Source organism: Gopherus flavomarginatus, chromosome 6, assembly GCF_025201925.1.
Source record: "Gopherus flavomarginatus isolate rGopFla2 chromosome 6, rGopFla2.mat.asm, whole genome shotgun sequence".
In the NCBI taxonomy this organism is placed as follows: domain Eukaryota; kingdom Metazoa; phylum Chordata; order Testudines; family Testudinidae; genus Gopherus; species Gopherus flavomarginatus.
In genome coordinates this window covers 123,503,784-123,529,126 of record NC_066622.1, presented here as the reverse complement: position 1 = coordinate 123,529,126, position 25,343 = coordinate 123,503,784, and the positions used below count along the sequence as shown (strand labels likewise).

Below are 25,343 nucleotides of genomic sequence, written 5' to 3'. Positions count from 1 at the left end.
ATTACCTTTTCATCACATTTATTAAAAGGCTTTTTCTCTCCCCTCAGACCTCCCCACCCCATAATCAAGTCGATAGGAAATTAATTTTGAAGCAGTTGGTTAAAGGCGGAATGGTTCCTAAATGGAACCTCCTCCCACACTGTGGGAAATTTTGGATTTGGGTCTGATCTCCATGGCTCAGAAATACCCGCAGTAAAAAACAGATATCACATGAACAAGGATAAAATGGGAACCTACGTTCTTTTTGGAGACCATGCATGACAGATTTCTGCTGGAGAAAAAGCCCACATAGCTCTTTCTGATATGGACATGGGAGCCCAGAATTTCTAGAGTTCAGGGCCAAATTTTCAAGTGCTCAGCATCTACCAGTGGGGCCCAGTTTTTCAAGAGAGCTGAACTCCTATTTGGGTATCCGCACAAGGGCCAGATTTTCACAAGCGCTCTGTCCCCTACAGCTCCCATTGTGACCTGAAAAGCCAGATTTCCAGGAGAGTTTTGCACCCGGTGTGCTGAGCGCAGTCAAAAATCTAGCCACTTCTTTTTGGTATCTAAATGGGACCAGAGCTTTTCTGGGAATTCTGGATTTCAAGGCTAGCCCTGCAAACACTTAAGCACAAGTGCCTTCATTCATGTGAGTTGTGTCACAAGAGTTCCGTTCATACCTGAGTGAAGTCACTCACCAGCTGAAGTATTTTCAGGATCAAGTTCTTAAAATGTAGCCAGCAGCTTTGGATGCGTTACTAAAACAGGGTAATACATTTATAGGGCAGGTCATAAGTTGAAAAAGCTGTTGTGAAAAATGGTTCCTTCCTGAAGAGATGTTATCAAGCTCTTTATAAGCAAGCTGTGTGGAACCCTAGGTTGTCCTCACTCTTTGGAGAACTGTTAGGAAGAGGAAGCTGGACCTTTATGTTCAATATATATTCTAGTTGTGCAAGTCCATTTAGGTTAAAGGAAGTGGTGGTGAAAGTAGGAAATTGAGTGTAATTCCAGGTAGAACATTCTTTGAGTTCTTTACTTTTGATATGATTTTAATGCTGGAGAAAGTTGCTAGCCCTGAAGAACTGAGACCAGTTTCTCCTCCCCACACGCTCAAAACAGGCACAGCTAAGGCTTCCACTATGCTGTCCAGCAAATGTATCAAAACTAGAACTAGTCAGAACATTTTAAACGGAACAGTTTTCTGTCGGAAAACACAGTTTCATTTAAATTAAAACATTTTGATTTTGATGATATTTTGAGGGAAAACTGTTGAAAACAATTTTCTCATGTTTTCGCTATTGAATTATATTACAATAATTTTAATATTTAATATTTATATATTGTATGTTTCAACGGTAGAGAAATGGGACATTTCACCTTCTTGAAATAAAATGATTTTACATTTTCAAAAGAAAATATTTAATTATTCCCAAATCTAAATTTTGTGACATTTTTGTTCCACAAAAATTTATGAAATGTCAACTTTTTGTTGTGATTCAGAATGTAAACAAATTTGGAAATGCCAGTATTTCCCATGCAATAGAATTTCTGGTTTCCATCCAGCTTTAATCAATCTCTGATCTGGTGAGGCCACCTGTAGGGGTAGAAAAATTGTTAAGGGCTTCAAGGCAGATCCTGTCTCTCAATAAAGGCCTGATCCCAAGCCCACTGGAATCAACAGAAAGGCCCCTGTTGAGTTCAGTGGGTTTTGCATCAGACACCATGGCTGCTTTATGCTTCTCTGGAGATGTAAAATGATATCTGATGCAAAGTCCAGACATTATGTCTTTAGAAATGAGTGGTCCTATTGAAACTGGGGTCTGATTTATATGAGCACCACCCTAGATGTTTCCATTGCCATAGGAACAATAGAATTACCAATCCAGTCCAGTATTCTGTATCTGAGAGTGGTCAGTACCAGGGGCATCAGAGGAAAGTGTAAGTAACCCTGCAATAAGCAGCTACTGTTTCATGGAAAGTTTCCTCTCAACCTCATTAATTATATGTGGTTTATTCCGAGAGGCATGAGGGTTTATATATCTTCCAAAGCACTCGTTTTAAAAAATAAATTGTAAATCCATTCAATTGTAATTCTGGATGCTGTCATTATCCATATAAAAGTTCAGTCCTTTCTTTAATCCCACTAACTTTTTGGCCTTAATGATATCTTGTGTCAAGGAGTTCCACAAGCTAACTGCACATTTTGTTAAAAAGGAATGTTTTTTTTTAATCCATTTCCAATGAGCTGCCTTTCATTACACTGAACATCCACTTTTGCTTGTATTGTAAGAGATGGCGAGAGAAGTTGCCAAGCCACCTTTTTTATCTCATTCATTATTTTGTGCATCTTTTACATGTCCACTCCCCTATTTATCTCCTCGCTAAAGTAAATAATCCCAGTGTTTTAGATCCTTTTCATACAGAGGTTTGTCCATGCCTCTAATCATTCTTGTTGCCCATCTACCCTGTCTATTCTCCAATAGAAATGTATTATAAAAAATAAAAATGGTTCCTATTACAAACATGAAAGGATTTTTTTCTTACACAATCCCATCCCTTCACCCTGGGGAAAAGAAAATAGAAGCTTATTTTAGCCATACAACATATTAGGGGATCCCCATAGTTAATCTGTTTTTAGAAAACTTTATAGAATCATTGGAATCTGCAAAAGAATCTCCTAATTTACTACTCTCAGTACAAAGAAGAAAGTTAGTGTCTGTGACTTACAAAATACCATCAAAAACCCAAAATACGCTCTCCAAAGAGAATCAAATTCTGTAGTTACCATCATATATCAAAATGCAAAAGCTGAGAATGCTCTCAGACTAGTCCAAGATTTTGTTAATGTGTTTGTGAATATCACGGCACATTTCCACACAAATCCATCTGCGTGTTGCTCTAGATATAGATGCTTGACAGCTTCAGTTTGGAAAGCATCCCATCACTGCTTATTTGAGAATTAATGGCAGATGCAATTCACGTTCAGTCCTCCAGACCCAGAGAGGTGTGAATTTCATGAATAACATCCTAATTGGAGTCTAGGCGCTTACAGTTGTTTGATGGTGGCTCTCCATCATCTACACAGGCGGTTAGAGGACCAAAAGACACATCACAGTCTTACTACTGTTATTTAAAGCCCTTCATAATTCTGTCCCGCAGTAGTCACTGTTAAAAACTAAACATCTACCCACAGAAAAAAATTCCTTATATCTAGAAAAGAAATAACAGGGTAAAAGATGACTCTTTAATAACGATCACTTTACCTGCGTGACTGCCCTCAATTATTTCTCTTGCCCACAAGTCTGATCAGTCATAGCAGATTCACTCCTGGGGCTTGATGCTCATTTACACTAAAGGCCCTCAACACCACTCCAGCACCAAAACTGGCCATAAAGTAACCTACATTTGCTCCCACTTTAAGGCCTCATTTTCCTTGCCAGAGTCAAGGAACCCAAGTATAGATGAGAATCAGGTCCTGTGATAGGGTCTTCTGTGGCTTTGCAGCCTAGTGGCTAGATCGCTGGTTTTCACTCTGTAAGGCTACGAGGAGTGGTAGGGAGACCCAGACCCTCCCTCTCCACTGGGTCTCAGACCAGGGCCCTGTGTAGGTCAACCCCTAAACAGGGGTGATGGGGTCTCCTTCCTGGTGGTGGTGGGGTGGGGGGGGCAAAAATCAGTACTTGGTCCTGCTAGTGAAGGCAGGGGGCCGGACTCAATGACCTTTCGAGGTCCCTTCCAGTTCTAGGAGATTGGTATATCTCCAATTATTATTTAGTTTGAGGCATGGCCCCAGTAGTCCAGTTGCCCCGCCCCTGAGGCTTATTTGCAGGTCCCTCTTGGCAGGGGAGCCCTTACTTGTCTCAAGTGGCTGTGCTGGCTGGCAGATTGCTGATCTGTCCTTTTGGGCATGCAGACAGAGAGCTTCTGCCTCCTCGCCAGTCAGCCCCAAACCGAGCCAGGTTCCTTTCTTTTCTCCCCACTCCAGGCCGGGCATTGGCTGCAGGTATAGTGGGGCCAGGCTAGCTAAACCCAAAGGTTTCTTTAACCCCTGCTATGCCAGACAGCAATTTATCTGCTTCCTCACAGGTTCTGAATTTTTAGTGTTGGTCATGATCAGCTCAGTAGCAGAGCTTGCTTTGTTGGAGGACCTGAGCTGTGGAACTCTCTGCCACATGAAGTCTGTCTGAATCCCTCATTGGCTACTCTTAATCCATATTTGAGGTCCATTCATTGCAGCCAATTCTTCTTTCACCACTTTTGGGGCCATTAAGTTGTTTTAAATACATTTTTCCCTGTATAGTGTGTTAACTGGAGTGTGTGGTTTGCCTGAGGGCAGGTTTGCCAGAGCCTTTGTGGGTTTCAGTTGGTATCTGCTTGGGCAGGTTGTTCTTTAATGTTTTGTATTTTAAATGTGTGGTGTTTAATTGCAGCTGAGTAGGCACCATATTCAGCTCTTCAGGTAGATTCTTATATGGTGCTCTGAGTGGGTGAGCCCCAGCCTAGTGGTTAGAGTCTGTGGCGGCAGCCCCACCTAGTGATGGGGAAACCCAGGCCCTCCCACTCCACTGGGTTCCAATGCACCGTAAGGAAGGCACCCCCTACCTGCAGTCAGGGGTGCTGGAACAACTTGTATAGTGGGGGTGCTGAGAGCCATTGAATCAAACGGTAAACCCTGTATATGATGGAAACCACTTCAAGCTGGGGGGTGTGGCAGCACCCCTAGTTCCAGCACCTCTGCCTGCAGTCCAGCTAACTCTTCCCTGGGTCTCTTCCTACCACTCTGTCCCTGCTTCGGGTATGTTGTGGCTTGTGGTTCTTGCAACCCAGCTGCTGGAGGCTACAGACTCCTGGCTTCATGGAGCAGCTCCCCCTGCCCCCGGGGATACCCTCCTAGCATAGTCCTTCCATAGCAGCGAGCACTGGTCTGTCTCTCTCCACCTGTCCCCGTGCTGGGCTGCAGCATCTCTTTTTTAAGCCCCTCTTCCCACTGCAGCATGCCCATAGGCTTACCAGACTGGGGCCTCCCAGGCGCAGAGTTGTTCCTGACCCCACCCCACCACCTCCACTGTGAGAGTACACTGGAGAAGCAGAGGTGAAAGTAAGCTGTTACGCGCTAGGACTGGTAAGAAAAGGAGACTGACTGAGGGAGGGAAAGAGAAGCCTGCTCCCTTCATAAGAATAGTTTAAACTCAGCTGTTCCCTGATGGTTCAGCCCCCAGGGCTAGGTTTCTGGCCTCCTTGTTAATTTCACTCACAGTAGCTGGCAGGAGGGGGTCGAAGGGAGGGTGTGTTTGACCATGGCAGGGGCAGTCCCTGTCTGCCCCCGGGGATAAGGGGATCTCTCCTACTAATATACACAACAAATACAAGCATTTGGCTGAACAGCTTAAATCCTGAGCTAATAAAAGCAGGTGGAAGGGGAAAACTCACTGTCACATTGGTTTCCTGTCTCCTCCCTCCCCCTCCTCCAGCCAGGCTGCAGACAAGGCTCTGAATTCCTCCCCATTCCCCACAGCAGGGGTTTTCCTCTAGGCTCTAGCTTGCAGTAGACTGGCTGAGATGCCTGCTATTGCTGCCTGTAAAAGAACAGTTTAAACTCAGCTGTTCCCTGTGCAGTTCAGTGCCTAGAGTTAGGAACCGTTTCTGGCATCCTTGTTAATTTCACTCCCAGTTGTTGTTGCATGTGTATGACCATGGCAGGGGCAGTTCTTTTCTGCCCCTGGGATGAGGGGATCTCCTAAACACAATCAAGATCAGGAACCATTTCCAAGTTCAAATCTATCTCATTTCCTCCCCAGCAGAGGATCATGGTTGTGATGTCTAAACTGCTTGCAGATCCTCTTTGAAATGTTGCTGTTTAAAAAAAACAACACAAAAAACATGGAGAACATGGTGGAAAGACGTGTCATGATGATTAGGGTTTATTTTGGGCAAAGCAATTTTGCTAAAGCAACTAAAGATTTACAGGGAAAGCAAATAGCCCCCACAGACAAAACCACAAAGGGATTGGAGGGGAAAACTGAATATTCAGCGAAATTATTGTGCCTCCTTTGAAAGAAATAGTAGTTTTCATTCCAATGCACCCTCTTTCTATATTGATTTAAACACCTGAAATGTCCTTAGGACAGCGGGTGCAATCTCAGATCTCTTTTTGCTTTGTCCTGCCTGCAGAGTGCAGAGGCTGAAATTGATAAAACTTTCTTTAAATATCTTGTATATTTGGTAAAGGCTATTCCAGTTGTCCTTCATTCACCCCTGACTTTCTCTTCCTCTCCTCCTCCCCTCCCCCCCCCGCTCCCTCCCAGGCTGACTGGCTGTGGTTTTTGCCTTGGTTACTTACTCCTTGGCAGACCCAGCCCAGCGGCACCTGCTGGCTCTCTGCAGGCAGCAGCCCACAGGGGCCGGTTGCTGGGGTAGCTGCTGGTCGGTGACAGGCTGCAGCTGCATTGTTTGTGACACATTCATACACATACACGTATATACAATGTGTATGTGTATGTGTGAATGTGTGTGTCACAAACAATGCAGCTGCAGCCTGTCGCCGACTGCCTCGACCCCAGCAACCGGCCCATACTATTGTATTTTAGTAATATTGGAGATCCCCTCATCCAGGGGGCAGAAAAGAACTGCCCCTGCCATGGTCACACACAGCTTCCCCCTGCGCCCCCCAACAGCTGGGAGTGAAATTAACAATGATGCCAGAAACCTCTCTTAACCCTGGAGGCTGAACCATCAGGGAACAACTGAGTTTAAACTGTTCTTATGCAGGAGGCAGTCTCCCTGCTGCGAGCTAGAGGAAAGCCTCTGCAGCAGCTGCTGAGTGCCAGGCAGGGAGAAAGCACAAAGCCTAGCATCGGCAGCCTGGCTGGAGAAGTAGGAGGGAAGACACAGAGAAAAATGTGACAGTTAGTTTTCACTTTTTCAGGCTTATTCCAATAGTAAAGTTTTATTACAGACAGTACTGGTAGTAGTAATAGTAGCTTTATTTTCTCTATCTATGTCATGCAAAAGGAAGGGATCCATGAAGTATGCAGGAGAGGTGGGTGGGTTGCTTGTGATTGGACCATATGGGTAAGAAATGTAAATTACTTTCACCCCTGCCCAAACCCCAGGGCTCCCAGCCACCTCTACAGCTGGTAGCTCCGGGGTTAATTTAAAGGGCCTGGCTCCTAGCTTCAGCCAAATCTCTGAGCCCTTTAAATCCTGATTTAAAAGCCCCAGGATTTAAAGGCCCCACCTCTTCCGATAGAGGCCACCCCTCTTCCAGTTGAGGCCCCTTCCCCTCCGCAGGACTCTGGAGTAATGGTAAGTCCTTTAAGTTACTTTCACCCCTGTGGAGAGGTCAAACCAAACAAGGAACAATGGTGTCAAGTTGCAGTGGGGGAGGTCTAGGTTGGATATTAGGACAAACTATTTCACTAGGAGGATGGTGAAGCACTAGAATGGGTTACTTAGGGAGGTGGTGGAATCTCCATCCTTAGAGGTTTTTAAGGCCCAGTTTGACAAAGCCCTGGCTGGGATGATTTAGTTGGGGTTGGACTAGATGACCTCCTGAGGTCTCTTCCAACCCTAATCTTCTGTGATTCTATGAAATACAAATGAGTGTATATAAAGTGTACCAAGTAAATATTTACACCCTGATAGAATAAATCACAAGCTCTTAACAAATCAGACCACAATACCACCCAAAGTTCAGTCTTTTTTGGGTTTTTTGGTATATTTATTCATACCTCAAAATAGATAAAATCTGCTGGGCCGCTAGTTCAAACCAACCCATTTCTGTCACAACTAGAAATCATTGCTATGTAGCGGCTGTTCAGCAGCTCATGTGAAACAAGCTGGTTGCATCAGTCCAGTCTGTTGCCAAGTTGAAAGGAGTCTACATCACTGGTAGTACCCCAATTGGCAGTGACAGAAGAAAGGCCAATGGTTAAATGGGCATGGAGACAATACCCGCTCTGCTGCACTAGATGTATCTTCTGGGGGCTGTGATGGTAAACGTCCATGTACTACAGTGATGGGGACCATATAATTAGCCAGGTTGGATTAAGGGCGGTTCCTAGTCCTAAATGTTTTGTATGCATGTTTTTATTTAACATACACAGAAAAAAGGTAGATTTACCACAAGGGATCTGAATATCTGACACTAAAAATGCCATGTATTTTTTCAGTAACTTCTGCATAGAGAAAATACATTTGCCTGTAGGACTGGATGGCATAATGAAAAATTAGCTTCACTCCTCCGTATGCCGGTCATTACATGAATGCCCAGTAACAGCACTGAGATTTCACACTGTTATTGGCATTTTACCTTGTATTGCCATCATCAAACTGAGGTTTCAAATCAGCCTCCCAACCCCTTCATGATAAAACTAGCATATAAAACACAGCAGGCTTGTCGGGTTTTGCTAATCGTCCTGGTTTTGCAGATCGTCCTGGCCTGGGTAGACAGCATAAAGACAGGAATCAAGGCAAGTGAAAAGCCTTTACTTGTGCAACCTGCACAATTACCAAACTATTCAGAGAAACCTTCCCTTTTAGCTTGTAACTCTGCCAGATGATCTACCCTGTCTCAGCTGTCTCAATGCATGATGTCCTTCAAACACCCTAGAATTACATTTGGAGCCAGCAAGTGGTGCTGGCTTCATGAGAGAGGCTGAGAGCCGAAAGGGCAGGTAGATTAAAGCAGTTGATCAGCATCTTTCAACATAAAGACGTCACAGGCAAAATAGTAACACCACGTTGCATTTAGCTAAGAGCAAATCATTCATCAGAGAAGGCTGCTGCTTTTTATAGGATGGGGCACAGAAGAGAAAAGAACTCACTGGCTATACCATGCATCAGTCACAGTTGTAACTAGGGACTTAGGAGCCCTTCCCAGATTGTGATGCAAATTAATGTCAAAAATGCATCATTCATTTTGTGTGTATCAATATATATTTTAAATCAAATGCATTTTAAAAGTCCTTCTGCCCCATCGTGGTCAGGTTTCCCCCAACACAAAATTGAAACTATCATTTCAGGTGGAGAGTTGCTTTATAATGTACTGCACTGATTTGTGCTGCTACAGTTGAAAGCACATCTTGAGAATTTCTGTGAGGGTGGCTTTAAAAAAAAAAAAAAAGGATTGATCCTAAAATCTTTGGCCCATTTATTCTCAGTGAGGCAGTTCCTACTCTGGTGTATTTTATCATAGCTCCATTGTTTACACAACCTGAGGATCTGCCCCCACAACTAGTTAATAAATATTTATATAGTGCAGTAAGTTCCCATGGAGCTATATCATCATAGTGTTGGACACTCAAAAGTTTACAATCTACAGTAAACAAGGCATGAGGCAGTAGTTCAGGAAAGAGAGTGAAATCAAAGTTATCAGTGGTTAGAACAGGGGTCGGCAACCTTTCAGGAGTGGTGTGCCAAGTCTTCATTTATTTACTCTAATTTAAGGTTTTGCGTGTCAGTAATACATTTTAACATTTTTAGAAGGTCTTTTTCTATAGGTCTATAATATATAACTAAACAATTGTTGTAGGTAAAGTAAATAAGGTTTTAAAATTTTTTAAGAAACTTCATTTAAAATTAAATTAAAATGCAGAGACCTCTGGCCCGGTGGCCAGGACCCGGCCAGTGTGGGTGCCTCTGAAAATCAGCTCACGTGCCGACTTCGGCATGCGTGCCATAGGTTGCCTGCCCCTGGGTTAGACGGAAGAAAACATTCCTGGAATAAATTATTTTTACAATGGGGCCTGAAGAGGACCTCTGCAGCTAGTAGCTCTGGGGTGATTTAAAGGCTCTGGAGCTCCCAGCCACAGCTGGAGCTCCAGGGCCTTTAAATCTTGAAAGTCCTCGCCTCTTCTGGTTGAGGCCTCGCTCCCGCTCAGGACTCCAGCGACCTTGGTAAATCCTTTAAGTTACCTTCAACCCTGGATGGGCGACCAGATCTACACACGGTATTCAAGATGTGGGCGTACCAAGCCCTTAAACGACAAAGCCGTTAGTCACAGAGGCAAGAGAATAGAGAAGTGAGCTAGTCATGATTCAGAAAGAACTCCCCTCTATCCCATATTGTGGAAAGGTTGTATTTACATGATCAGGAGTGCCCCAAATACTCCATCATTTTTGCAAAACTTACAAAACTTTCAAGCTTTCCATGTAATATTCTGTTACCTGTTGAATCAACACCCTTTATTTAGTCTGCAAAATCATGTAGTATCCACCATACTCTCAATCTACGACTGCGTCTTTCCCAGCTCACTAACAGTGAACTTGGCTCTGAATTAGTCACTCGACGTGTCATGGCACCGAAAGTAGAATTATGTGAATCAGATTTTGTGAGCAGAGACTGAATCACAGTAAATACAGCACTGAGAGAAATCTCAGGAAAAACAGCTGGGGTTTCAGCTTTAGAAGAATATTCATTCTCTGTGATTGCACAGCCTGTCTGATTGGGATAGACACAGGGCAGGAACTGTGATGAGAGTGAAACCCTTTATTATTGCTGATGTGGAAACTTTTATTTACACTTTTTTTTTTACACCTGTTGTTTCCTGTGGTGGGGTCTAATCATGGGAGAAGAAGAAGGTGAAAAAGATAGAGAGAAAGAAAAGTTAGAATTAAAAATGCCGGGACAGAGAGAGAAAAAGAGAGACCGTATTAAAATACCCTCAGTAGACTGAGCTAGTCTAGATGTGAGAAATCATTTAGCATTACACTGCAAGACAATAATTACAGTGCATTTGGCTGTTTCCCTGCGCTGAAATGAGTGAGCCCATAGGTACTACAACCTCTGGAGATCCCAGTAAGAAGCAGAGCTCTACTAAAGATGCTCTAGAAGACGCTAGCGCTTGAGAGAGAATATGACCTAAAATCATTTGGGTACTGATTGTCCAAAACCTCATCTGATTGATTCCTGGACAGATGGCCCACTTGCCATTCCGCCTTGCCCTAAATTCTGGTAGGACTCTGTTTCCCCAGCCCATGCATTCTTTGTCCCCAGATCTTGGGTTCAAAAAAATCTGATTGTAGACGACATTCCAGTGCAGGTCCGTTGGTGGAATCTGTAGTGTAATGAATGCTCAGAAGGATCAGATATTGTTACTACTGTGTCAGAACTGAAAAGCAAGGTGCGCAGGGAATGTGGGAAGGCAGGAGGAGTGTGGAGGATGATATAATTAGGTGGAGTTGTGGGGAAAAAGAGATGAAAAGGGGAGGGGAGCACAGAAACTAGAGAGGTGGGAGGTGATGTTGTTAAACATATTCACATGAGAGATTGTTCAGAGAAGGCAGTGATGCCAGCAGTGGAGTCCATAAAGGTGATTTTGGGGGCAGGTCTCTGGTGGGGATGTGGGAAAGAGAGTGGCCCACGCTCACTCCGAGTCTTGTCTGCACGAGGACATTCAGGCAAGTTAAGGTGAATTAACTAAAGCCGTGAAGTGAAAGCGCATAGCGCATTAAATCCCCGTGTGGATGCACTCATTCCGAAGCAAAGTGGCCTTTCAGTGAACAAAGGTCTCTCTATTTCTGAATGAGAGCATCCACACAGGAGGGAATTAACGTCACAACTTTCCTTAATTTGTCTCACCGTCCGGAGTAGAGAAATCCTGGGTGACTTTGTTCGACCTTGAGCATCAGCAGCAGTGCTTGGGAGGCTTTGTAACTCACCCAAGACTGGTCTCAGTGGGAGCAGAGGCAGCAGCCTGCATAGATCCATGGTGCTTTGACTCCGGCTGGGATTGCAGAGACAGAATTCTGAACCACTTGTGCCCCATGGGCTCAGGGCTTTAGGAACTTTGCAGACTCTAGGCAGCTCAGTGTGGGGAGTGCCACGAAGCAGCTCACACTCGCCCGCAGAGTCCTAGCTCTTCATCCTCAGTGGGGAACTATTTTTTTGTGATGAAGTGATGTATGAAAAAAATTGTATTATTTTCTATATAAATAGTTGTCGCTCACTTTTGAGACCGTCTGATGAAAACACTTATTATTGTCTTGCAATCGACATTTTAAAATGGTATTTAGCAGCAATACAGGCTTCAGATTAATTCCAAACTGCCTCTTATTTTTTGCAATGAGAACAATCGGGCCCAAAGGAAAGGTGAGGGGCATGGGGGGGAGGAGCAAAGGAAAGAAAGACAAAAAAGATAAGAAAAGAATCTCTTCTTTGTATACTTGGGTGAATTGACTGAATTTTCTCTTGTTTTTTTGTTTTTGTTTTGTTTTTAAATGTATACTAACCCTACTCAGTAAGCAGTGATCCATGAGTGTAGCTCCTAAAGGCAATGCCACTTTGAGGTTATGGCTGTATGAGGTGGGGGACAGGTGGTGTTGAATTTTGACCTCCAGATCCAAGCCTTCCTTAGGTTTGAAGCTTGGGTCAGATTCAAAATCGGAAGGGGCCTGTTATTCAGATGTGCCTCAGATGAAGTCTGAGGTGGTGGAAATGTCAGACAAATGTCTAATTTTCATGAATCCACTTTGGGTTGCAATGCCATGAGAACAGCTCCGTTCAGCACTCTCAAACTTGTTGATCTTGTCTGGGGCTCAGACTGAACTCTAGGCTTCAATCATCCAGGTCTGGATCTAAACACTGCCTCCTTGACCTATCTCTGCCAATACAACTTTCAAATATCAGTGTAGCCTGGGCCTTTTTCTAGCAGAACGCTGACTCTGACTGCCACTCTCACAGAGCTGCGATACTCAAAAGGTGTTCATGGGGGCTGTTACTGGCCTAATAGGTCTGAGTGAGAGGACAGCCCAGGTGCGGATTGGGCGTGGCACTGAAAAAGATTATAATCCTGACATCTCTTCTCCTTCTTCTGCAGGGGGTGGAGGAAAGCGCAAAGGCAAAAGCAAAAAGTGGAAGGAAATCTTGAAATTCCCTCACATTAGCCTGTGTGAAGATCTCCGAAGAACAATAGGTAAGAGGCCTATTCTCTTTTAGAAACATTTCAGAAACAAAGTACATATTCTCCACACCTGAGCAGCTTCCATTTAGCTCCTGTAACTTCATTGTGCAAACGATGCATTTTTCTGTGTCTGAAGGAGGCATTATAAACTAACATTGGTGTTCTGGTCATAAGATGCACTGACCATGACAACAGATGCCTTTGCAAGGCAGAGGACAAAGGCCAAGCCCCTCTGGTTGTGTATTCAGGCCCTGGCAGCCAAAGTGGACTTGCATTTACAAGGTGTATCTCCATTAGACAATTCAGGATACCTGTAACAGATTCTTTGGTTGGCTCATACGAGGGCCAACATTGTGCATAACAGGCTCTACCGAGTGGAAATGGATCCTTTTCTGCATCACCCGACATTGCCTTGAAAGAAGTAGCCCTATATCAGGAAGTCAGAGACTTGGCAAAAGCGGAGAGCCTTTCCGTGTGGTTCAACATTAATAATTTAGTTTATTCTGGAGGTAATATGCAAATAGTAAACACTTTGTACAGCCAAGCAGACTCGCTCAGCAGTAGCCATCCAGCATACATGTCACAGCACTGTCTTTATGCACTTTTATATAGGTCTTGTAAAACTTTTTTTTAAATTACTTTTATTGATGTGAAACAACTATTGAACAAAGGTTTGGCATTGGAGTTTCCAGTTGCTGTTTCCACAAAATATAATCTCTCTTGCTCACGTCTGGAAATTTTCTTGATTGCATCATTACTGAGCAATGTTAATGAGTATATCCTTGTAAATTGCTGCTGGAAAGCATGATGTTACTGTTCCTGCAATAAGGGGTTAACTTTAGCAAGCGAAACTCCTATTTTTCCCCTCTGACGTAAATCCAGACACTGGCAATGAATAAGTGAAAGGCGAGAAATTGTAACAACTGAGATAGCAAATACCGTAATTCGTCTGACTTTAGTGGCACTCATGGGACTTGACCAATGTGCTATAGCATGATTTATACTCCAGATTTGCTGAGTATTTATGCAGGGAAAATATGTGGAAAGTTATTAAACTGTTTTCATGGTCTCCTCCAGCAAATTTTACTTCCCTTGCTATGTGGTTGAAGGGAGTTAAAGAAGGGCAATGGACATTTAAAAAAAGAAAAGAAATAGCCCCTCTTCCAGTTCATGGACACTTGCCTACTCTATATTCACGCAAACCTTGGAACAATTTCTGAAGGTACGGAACCTGCTGGGAGCAAGGGGGACTTAATATATTGTCATTTGCATATGGAATTATCTTTGCTATTCAATTAATCTTGGCTCCTGAAGGGGAAGGCTGTTCAGCATGAGACTTCCTGCTGCAGTGAAACACACAATAACTTTCAAGGAAGATAGTTAAAAAATTCAATCTGTCTCAACTTTTCTTGTTTCTGAAATACTATATGGGTGTCATTTCTGACATTTATTTGTGGCAATTCCCTCCTGAAATTTGTTTTCTTTGTATCTTTTTATTAATGGACCAGAAAAAAAAATGCAGGCAGAAAGTTTCCCTTGGGCCGAAGTGGTCAGGTGTGGCTTTGCTGCAAATATTATTTGTTGATTAAAAATTATAGTGATTGATGCATTTTTTGTACAGATGGAAATAAAAAGTCCAGATCCTGCCACCCTTATTCCTATTGAGTAGCACTTTACACATTGACTTTAATAAGACTTCAGAAGGACTTGGGCACTACTCAGCGTGAGTACTGGTATATCACAGTCTGGCCCTAAGCCTAATATATGACTGTTTAAGTTACTGAGGATGAAGATTGGATGGAGCAGTTCTTTTGGAGCTGTACTGCTTAGTTTTATATAATTTTGTGAGATCTTTAAACTGGATTTTTGGAAAAGATCTAGCAGTCCACATGACAACCTATTTCCAAATCACAGGTCCAATCCTGCAACCTTTCCACAGGTGAAAAACCTCATTGACTTTAGTGGTCTGATTGCATGAGGATCAGTTGCAGGGTCAGGCTCTTGAGATCGGGGTGGCGGGAGGAAAAACAACCCTACATGTGACGGGCCACTGTGACAGGTTCTGTCACAGTGGCGTAGTCAAACAGGATCTGTGCACAGCTAATTGCTTTGAGATATTGGTAGTGCGTTTTAAGCGTGTCTGGCTCAAGAAAGCAGGGTTCTGGAGTTCCAAGCTGGCAGGAAAAACAGGCTCAGAGGTAATTCCAGCTTGACAGGTGACAGTCCCAAGGGGGTCTCTGTGACCAAACCCATCATGGTGTGTGTGTGTGTGTGTGTGTGTGTGTGTGTGTGTGTGTGTGTGTGTGAAAATGTCTACCTCTCAGTCTGAAAACTTTTATTCTTTTGCACCCCACTAAGGTGTATTGAAAAGAAACTGTGTCTAAAAAGTGCAGTGTGAAAAGAAATCTGTGAGAAACAGGAAGGCTGAAATAAACCAAGGGTCTGCAACCTGTGTTGACACAATTATGAGTCAGTTCATACGTTTTGGTTCTCTCTGTGTTTACAGGAGACTCTGTGTTTGACTATCTATCATCTGGTGTCTTACTGAAAGATTTGCTTAATAACTCCTCCCCCAAATATCTAAATTTCAGTGAGTAGCAATTTTTTTTGATAAATCAACGAACAATGGGAACATCTTTACAAAAGTGCCATTTAGCCAAGTAGCCGTTTCTTGGGTCAGATGTCAAAACAGCATTTATTTATTTATTTATTTAGTTAGTTACTTATTTATTTACCGTTACTATTTTATTTCATCCGAAGTACACAGTGCCTCTCACCAGGAAACTGTCTGGCCTATATTGTGTGCTAATTACACGGGCAAGTGGAACAGCAGCGCTGTTCAGAATGATGCAACAGTAATGCCTTTACATGCTCTGAATGGGGCTAGTATATTTAGTATGAATGGCTAATGTATGTTTCTGTTTGCAACCCTCTTCATGAGTCCAAAATAAGGAGAAGCAAATTGCATTAAAACAACTAGCATTTCCAAGAGGAGTCTGAAGTATTTTTTCCCTCTCCGTGGATGAAAACATGTAGTTCAGACATTCACAACAATGAATCCTATTACAGATACTATTTGTAAATTATATATTACTATTTTTATAACCTGCAGAGAATAGCTTAGCAAAACAGAGGAGTTTTTACGGGAAATTAGCTACATGCATCTTTAAAAAGCCCTGCTTTGACAAATGTAACCTCAGTAAGTATTTACAAGTTAGTAATGGCACTAACAAATAGTTAGACGGCTACAAATACAAGAAAATTTCAGAAAAAGCCCTAATTTTGAAGCTGGAGTGCCTTTTTGATGATGAAAGATTGTTAATGTCTGCAAATATTTCTGAATGACGCAAAAGGTTCTGTGGGTTAAAAGTGTGGAATTTTTATTTATTTTGCTCAGACCCATTCTGTGCTTTATTCTTTCATAAAAAACTGCTTGGGTGAAAGAGTTGATTATTCTGATCTTTGGCAAATTTTCTTTCGTAACTGTCCAAAAGCTATATAATAAATCAAGATTTTTACCCAGAGATTGAAGTTTATGGGGACGCTGTGCCACAGAATGCGTCTGCTGTTTGTTATGTTACACTGATTTGTTGCATTACACCAGATTGGCTGTCAAAAAATGTAGCTTGTGGCATACTAGATTTATTGCAAAAACTTTAACTCCTTCAGTAAAGAGGATTCTTGTCATGCATTATAGGCAATAAGAAGGCTAACTCTGGTGTTTTTATCTTGTTTCAGCTTTAGACTTAGAGAGGTTTATAATCAAAAAGATCAACACTAACTTTGCTTTACTACTTGTCATGCTTGTTTTAAACAATAATTATAATTCTTCCTCTTCCAGTTAACTGTTGCAAGTCATACGTGTCCATCTTGGTCAGGGTAAAATTAACTTTGAAATTTTTTTTGGGCAGGGATGAGTTCAGTGTTGTTAAAAATACTCTTCTCTGTGTAAGAGATTTTGTAAGCAGGATGAATAGAGTAAGTTGGTCCATATTCAAACCATATCATTCACAGGCTGGCTTTTTTGTGAAAGTTAGTTTAAAAAAAAAAGTCCATGCTTTTTTTAAACATGATCAAGACCTTCAGATGAGTGACCTTTTCAGATATTTTGGCTTTTATGAGTCTTAATGAAGTACCATTGACAATTCTGTGATGCCTTCACTCCAAAGATCTCAAAGCACTTTAGAAATATATTAATGAATGAAACCTCGTTAAACTCTGTGAGGAAGGGAAGTATTATTACACCCTCTTTACAGACGGGGAGCCTGTGGTAGAGAGGTTTGTCCAAGGTTGCTGAGCAATAAATCAGTGCAGAGGCAGGAACAGAATCCACATCACATATGCTTCAACTACCACACCATCCTTCTGGTTTTTGCTGTCATAAGAATCATGCCTTGGTGCAGAGCATTCCCCTGAAAGAGCTGGTCTCTGTACAGAGGCTTCCAAGCCTGCAGAAAATCTGCATTATTTCCTTACCTTTTTTAACTGAATTGTTTAAGGTATCTGGCTCACAGACTGAAGTTCGCTGATAATCCACAGACCAGGTACTGCACAGGCAAAAGAAATGCAAGTGTCCCTACTTCACTTCCTACCCCCACTCACCTGCCCACTGTACACCTTCAACCTGGTTTTGTGGGTCTTTAAGGATGAAAGGGCAATTTAGTCTGCATGGTCAATTTTACCATTGGCCACCTCTGCTGGTTAATAGCAATTGTGTAGATATTTAGCAATGTGGACAACTCATAGACTTTAAGGTCAGAAGGGACCATTATGATCGGCTAGTCTGACCTCCTGCACAACGCAGGCCACAGAATCTCACCACCCACTCCTGTAACAACCCCCTAACCTAAGTCTGAGTTATTGAAGTCTTCAAATTGTGGTTTAAAGACCTCAAGGTGCAGAGAATCTTCCAGCAAGTGACCCGTGCTCCATGCTGCAGAGGAAGGCGAAAAACCCCCAGGGCCTCTGCCAATCTGCCCTAGAGGAAAATTCTTTCCCGACCCCAGATATGGCGATCAGCTAAACCCTGAGAATGTGGGCAAGCCAGCACCAGCCAGCACCTAGGAAAGAATTCTCTGTAGTAACTCAGATCCCACCCTGTCTAGTGTCCCATCACAGGCCATTGGGCATATTTACTGCTAATAATCAAAGACTAGTTCCCCTCTGGGAACTGCCCTGAGCCCAGCAACTCTTTTTGTATAAGCTACTAACCAGCTACAAGATAGTACCCACTTTCAGTCACTACAGTTCGTGGCCCGAGTCCTGCAATCCGATCCACATGGGGAGACCCCAAGCCCCTGCTCCGGCTTGGGTGTAAGGTTCCATGCAGATCAAATTGCAGGACCAGAGCCTTAGTTAGTTACCTCAGACGCTTTCTGTTACCAGACTGAATGACTTAAGTAAACAGCCAACATTGTGAAAACTGCACATTTTACAATCAAACACACGATTCAGGAACTAGCATTTGAGTGTAAAATTAACTCTCTGTGAGCCTTGGTGTTCACAGAGCTCAAATACTGAAATGGTCACAGAAATAATGTACAAAAAGGTAGCAATCTGGGACTGGCTTTTTGTTCTGTGGTTGTACAGAGGTCCTGGTCCATAACATGTCCATTTTTTCCCTCTCAACTATTTCTTTAATTCAAATGTTCATAATGACTGAAGACTGAGGTAAAGAATTGCAACTGTCTTTCCATTTTGAATTTTTATGATCATTGTATAAAATTAGTGATCAAATATTATAAGTAGGGCTAGCCTAACATTTTCCATCAAAACTATATTTTGATGGAAAATTTGAGTTTTTGACTAAACAAAATTTTTCCAAGTTAGGTTCTGCTTTGCTTGAAATTTTCAGGGTTGTTTTTTTTTCCAGCAAATCAAAATTTTCCATTGACAATGTCTATGGTCTTTTTTATTTTCATCAAAACATTCCATGGGGCTGTGGAATGGGGAGGAATATTTTCTGACCAGCTCTAATTATAAGGTTGAAGTTTTGTGATAAACAGGACAAACCAGAAAATATGGTAACTTTTACATTACCTCTGCCCCAGGCCTCCAGACATGAAGGCATACACTTAACTTCACACATGAGCCTCTGATGTCAGTGGTTTCCTCACGTGCTTATATTTGAGCATGATTGTAAGTGCTTGCGGGATTGAGGCCTCAGATACTAGGAGTGATTTGGTTTCCACTGGAGTTGGTGAAGCTCTTTGGATAAAAGGCACTATGCAGGGCCGGCGCTTCCATTGAGGCGAACTAGGCAATCGCCTAGGGCGCCAGGATTTTCGGGGGGGTGGCATTTTGTCAGGGGCGGGGGGGGGGGCAGGCGGCTCCGGTGGACCTGCCACAGTCGTGCCTGCGGAGGGTCCATTGGTCCGCGGCTCCGGTGGACCTCCCGCAGGCACGGCTGCAGCAGGTACACCGGAGCCGCAGACCAACGGACCTTCCGCAGAAATGGCTGTGGCAGCTCCACTGGAGCCGCGGGAGCGGCGCGCGGGGCGGCGAAATGGCCATGCACCTAGGGCACGAAAAACTCTAGCGCCGGTCCTGGCACTATGTAGGTAATAAATACTACAGAATAATCAGACAATCATTGAATTCACTAAAATATCTATACCCAAAGAGTTTCAAGAAAACAATGACTTTCCTCCACATCACTTCAGGCCTAAATTGCAAACACTTATAAACGTGTAATTTTACTCACATGAGTAGTCCCGTTGAATTCATTTGACATCAACTGGGACTTCATGTTGGTAGCACTATGCCCCATGTGGAAGTATGTGTAGATTCAGGCCCTGAAGTAGCTAGCTACAGGATGTGTTTTACTCAGCCATGGTATAATCAATGAAGAGGGCTGGACTTGCACCTGGAGCACCCCTCGGCACAGAGCTCTAGGGTCCCCCTGCCACCTGTGGCGGCTTAGAGCTCCTGACTGCTGCAGGTGGCGGGGGTACCCCACCACTTCTAACTTTTAACAGACCTCCCAGTGCCCACACACACAGCCCCACTACAACTTCCCAGCACCCTAACACACAGACCTCCCCCACTGCCCAGCACCCCACAAACACTGCACTGCCCAGGTCCCCCCACGCCCTCACTGCCCAGAACTCTCCCAGAACCCCCTCACCCCCAAGAAATCCACTCTCCCAAGCCCTGCCCCTGGCTGCACTCACTGGCCTCGCTGGGAGGTGACTTTGTCTGCCAGGCTGAGCGAGGAGCAGCAGGGCTGCATGGGGCCATTTCCCCCTCAGCTGGTCCCGCTCCTGCCAGGACCCAGGAGTGGCAAAATTTGGATTTTTAGGCACCCCTAGAATGCTGGCACTCCTAGACATGAGCCTACTTTGCCTAATGGGAAATCTGACCCTGGCAATGAACATACTGTGAACTTCCTGCCTGTCATGATAGGTAATTGAGAATCCCACACAATGATCTACCATGTTGAGTTGTCCTTTCTGGAAGAACTACATCCAAAAGGCTGAATGTCTGGGCTAGCAGTTTTGCATGGCAAGATAATACGGTGGTGAAGGCGAGGCAGCCAGTTATGCCCAACTCCCCATCTTCGAAGGCTTGCTTAGAAAACTCTTGTTTACTTGCTGGTAGCGTCCTTGGAGCTTTACTGCTTCTCTTAACCCAGCTGGTGACGACATTCTCATGGCAACCGCGTCTAGTGCCATGGGTATGAATCTTACTCTTGTTCACTTCCTGCTCGAATTGAAATCCTGCCCTACCTCCCCCAGCCTGCATGAGAAGATTTCCACTGCAACACTCAGCATGGAAAAAGAGGAGTTTGTGGATGAGTGAATCAAAATTGGAGAAACTGCTAAAAGCCTCTGAAAGGATTTATTGCTCTGGAAAAAGTTATGTAGATTTATGGATTTCATTAATACCGAAAAGTGAAACTGATTTACTTCTAAATAAGAAATGAAGATCGGCCCTTTCCTTCAATCCTCACCATCAGGTTTATTCCTTCTTCTGCACTTAGAACAGCCTCTCCCCTTCCATGAGTTGAATGTTCTGCTCCACTTCTTTCACAACCCTTCCTTGCCAATCTTGCCCCCAGCACCATCCCCATCCCCGTAGCACTTTCTCAGGTTTGACATGTAATTCCATGTCGTGCACTCGCCCACTTTGGTTTATAAACTCTTCAGGGCAAGAGCCTTGCCTCATGCTCTCTGCTTCAAGCACTTTAAATAATACTGCTTAACCCTGGATGTTGTTGTTTGTTCATAAACCCATCTCTGGTGCCATTCCTTTATTTAAAATCGTTCAGACTCGCACATCATTCTTCCATAAACATACGTCTTTAATGTTCTAATGACGGACAAACAGAGCAATGTTTGATGCCCTTGCAGGATTAGCTGGATGCAATGAGTGAAACTGTGAAGCGTTTTTTTGTAATTTTTTTTAAGACTATCACAGAAAGTATGTGAAAAACAAGCAGTTTTATGCATCTATTGAGACTCAAGACTAACACTGGGAGAACAGTCTGCTTGCAGGCTGCCTGCACTTGACAGCTTCCAGGACTGTAAGGGGACACAGGGGAAATGAGTTTAAATGATCTCAGCCCACATTCTGTTTACAGAATTTATTTCACAAGACTTAATCCATTAAGCATTACCTTGGCAATGGCAACCCATCAAGAAACCAAGAAAGCCTTTGCTGTTTCCCCTAAAGGGCAGCAATGAATCCCCTTCTCCTCATCCAGTAATGCTTAGGAGACCACATTGACCTAGTGTCATTCTATATAAAACCCCCAAACCCAGAGATACTATCGCTAAAACCCTTTTTTGGACAAAAGTGTGTTTTGTGCAATGAATTCTTGCCCACGAATTAAAGAGAAAAATGCCACAATGCACACTCAGTTTCGCAAATCTATCAGAGTAATAGGCAGAAAGGGATCTAGAAGAAAATATATCCTTTAAGAGATGCCTCTTATCTATCACTGAAAATAGAAATTAGATATTGTGAGCTGCAGGGTTTGTCATTATCTTATTAGGTAAGATGAGTCATTAACACTAATTAATACTTGTGCAGAGCTTTGAAATTGTAAAGTGCTATCTAAGTTCTCAGTGTTCGTGTTAAGTATTATTACCTAATTGGTAAGAAAAATTTCTTTAAAATTGAGTTAGCGTATGCTGGTTTTAGGGAGAGCGAAGGGGGGATGAATTTATGCTAAAATCCTACTCTTGTGCTCATTGAAGTCGAGCAGAATTTTGCAATTGATACCAAGGAAAGTAGCAGGATGGAGGAAGCCAACTGTGAGCAATTAGGGCCTGTTCCAGCTCCACTGAGGTCAATGGCAAAATCTCCTTTACCTTAAATCGTGCTGGATCAGACTCATAATTTTTAAAAATAAAATTGAAGTACAATTCAATTATGAAAAGTCATTGTGAATTGAAAAGTCAAACAAAACTTTTTAGTTTTTCTGGATTTTTTTTTTTCACCTGACTGGAACAATTGGTGAATTTGACACACATTTGCAAAATGTCATAGACCCAAACCTGCAACTTTTTTTGATGGAAAAGTTTTGTCTGAAAAGTTTTGCTCAGTTCTATTCAGGGTAGCTCTTCTGGAATAACTCCATTAGTTTCACTTTAGAAGTGCATTAAGTTAAACCAGAAGAAGACAATTTTATTCCAGAATAAGAGTGTCTACACATAGGGAGATATTCCAGAATAGCTGTTCTGCTTTATACTCATGCACCACCTTATTCTGGAATAGATGCTGATTCTTATTTTTATTAGTATTATCTAATTCATCTCTCTGAAATACTCCCCTATTTTACATACACACACAAATGTAGATATAAGAGATAACAGAACTGCTTAGAACTTTGTGTTGAAACACTTTTTCATTAAAAAATGCCTTTTCATTTGATATGTATATTTTCATAGAAAACATAAATTTCAGTGAAAATGCTCCTTTTTTGACAAAAAGCTGAAAACTGAAAGATTTTTCATTTTCCTCCACCTTTCCCCCCCTTTTCCAGTGGGAAAAAGGGAGGAATGGGAAGAGAAAGGAGAAAAGAAACCCAACCAATTTGTTGTTTAGTTTTTCAAAAACTGAAATTTTTTTACAGAATTTTTCAGTTTTTTTAGTGAAACAAAAACTGACAGTTTTGTCAAACTGTACAGGGTGTGTTTGTTTTGGTTGAAATTTATTTTTGAAAATATAACAGTTTTGAGCATCTTTAATATATAATAAATCATATTAACATTTTATTATTAAACTTGTAACACTTCCTGACTCTGAGCTCTCTATTGGGCACAAACTGGATTTAATTTTCAATTACACTTGCTCCTTTATGCCATCCTGCCAGGGTAAAGGGACCTTAAAGTGAATATTAAATATGATACATATTATTAAATGTACAGCCATTTAAAATTAATAAATATGTAAATAATAAAAATAAGGTATACCTACTTTGAGGCCTCTTCACAATGCAAAAAGGAGGGTAAAGGGACTTTAGTGTAAATAAAAATCTGGCCCATTATGTTCTGATGGTTCCTAGTTTCTAGCCTTACAAGGGGAAGAGAAGTATGAGATTTTTATGGTGAACCTACAACGGCGTGCTCTTCAGTTCTTTGCTATGATCCTGTTTTGAAGAAGTGATGGAAAAAACTGATTTGGGGAATATTAAATACTGGATTTTTCCATTATTTGACCTAACTGTACTAAAGAATTTTTGTGGAATGGGACTACATCTACCTCAGTCAGGACAATTATTCACCAATTCTACATATTTTTCAAATAGTAATTTAAGATGCTATTTTGAAAACTTCTTTGAACTAATAATAAAGATACTGCTTTTAATGCACTGTAGATTAAAACATGAGAATTGGTATTAAAAGGCACTCTCAGTAGTAGAGTGTGGATCAAGTAAAAGGAGGGTCAGATCCAAATATCGCTTCTTGATAGCATTCCTGATTACACCAATACTTTTCTGACTAATAGCTGTTGGTTACACCAATTATTTCATGTTTTATAGCTTCTGAGACATGTACAATAAACATGTTCCCTGCCTCAACTTGCTTACAGTTTAGATAAAGACATGACAAGACAAGTGAAGATGAAAACAGAAAGCTATAGGGAGGGGGACCAGCTACTGAAGCACACAAGCAGAACGAAGCTGTGATAACACAAATTACAAGAAGTTAAAAATTACTTAGACTAGTTAGATATCTTCAAGTTACCAGGGCCTGATGAAATGCATCCTAGAATACTCGAGCTGACTGAGGAGATATCTGAGCCACTAGCGATTATCTTTGAAAAGTCATGGAAGACGGGAGACATTCCAGAAAACTGGAAAAGGGCAAATATAGTGCCCATCTATAAAAAGCAAAATAAGGACAACCCGGGGAATTACAGACCAGTAAACTTAACTTTTGTACCCGGAAAAGTAATGAAGCAAATAATTAAGCAATCAATTTGCAAACATCTAGAAGATAATAAGGTGGTAAATTTCAGCATGGATTTGTCAAAAACAAATTGTCGCAAAACAACCTGATATCTTTCTTTGACAAAGTAACAAGTCTTGTGAATAGGGGGGAAGTGATGGACATGTTATATCTTGACTTTAGTAAAACTTTTGATACTGTCTCGAATGACCGTCTCATAAACAAACTAGGGAAATGCAACCTAGATGGAGCTACTATAAGGTGGGTGCAAAACTGTCTGTTTCAAGGTGTCAGCAGAAGTTAGGCCAGAGCCAGAGCCTTTCCTGCAGGTTAAAAGATGCTCATTTAGGCTGAAATCCATGTGAGAGGAGAGAGGCTGCTCAAAGCCCTGTATAGCACTCAGGCCCTGCAGGGAAGCTGATGGTGGAAGGGTCATAGAGGGAGGCCTTTGCTCCCTTTGTTTGCTTCTGAGGGTTTCTCTGCTCCAGGCCCATGTAATCATAGAGATTTGGGAAAAAACTGGCCAGGGTGGAGGGATTCAGGCCAAGACATTCACCATCACATTGAGTCAGAGCCCCACTTGCACAAGGCTTTAGTGCCAAACCTTCTATACATTATTCAAGGCCCACGCCTGGCCCTCCTGGTGCAGGGTGTTCTGAGCTGAGAACAGGGGATGAATTTCACCCTTTGCTCCTTAGCACAGCTGATACTTGGGCTCTGTGCAGGAAAAGCGACTACCATCCATATAATTAATTACTAAGCATCTGCACAGTGCTTTGAACTTGTAAAAGGCTCTATAAATGCTCAGCAGAAGTGGTGATATCTGGAAAATACTGGCTTCTATTCTTGTTCAATTTGTCAGCAGTTGTAAACACATCACTGTCCATGAAAAGAGATCTAGGTTGGTAATTCCTCTGTGCTTTACTAACGATTTTCACCAACTCTCTTGCTCAATGTTAGGTAATGATTGGTTAAAATCATACAGAAAGCTATTTCCTGTGTCAAAAGTACCTGCAAGTGTCCTTAGAATGATCCAAATACTGTCTTATCTGAAAGTAATAGG

At 42.4% G+C, this 25,343-nt stretch overlaps 1 protein-coding gene across 2 annotated transcripts in view; it reads left to right on the top strand.

Moving 5' to 3' along the window:
* GRK5 (G protein-coupled receptor kinase 5) overlaps positions 1-25,343 on the top strand; it is a 229,615-nt gene that overhangs the window by 85,288 nt on the left and 118,984 nt on the right. For both annotated transcript variants that reach the window (XM_050959000.1, XM_050958998.1), the window contains exon 2: positions 12,801-12,896. In XM_050959000.1, the coding sequence (XP_050814957.1) occupies positions 12,801-12,896 (96 nt within the window). The remainder of the gene's footprint in view (positions 1-12,800; positions 12,897-25,343) is intronic.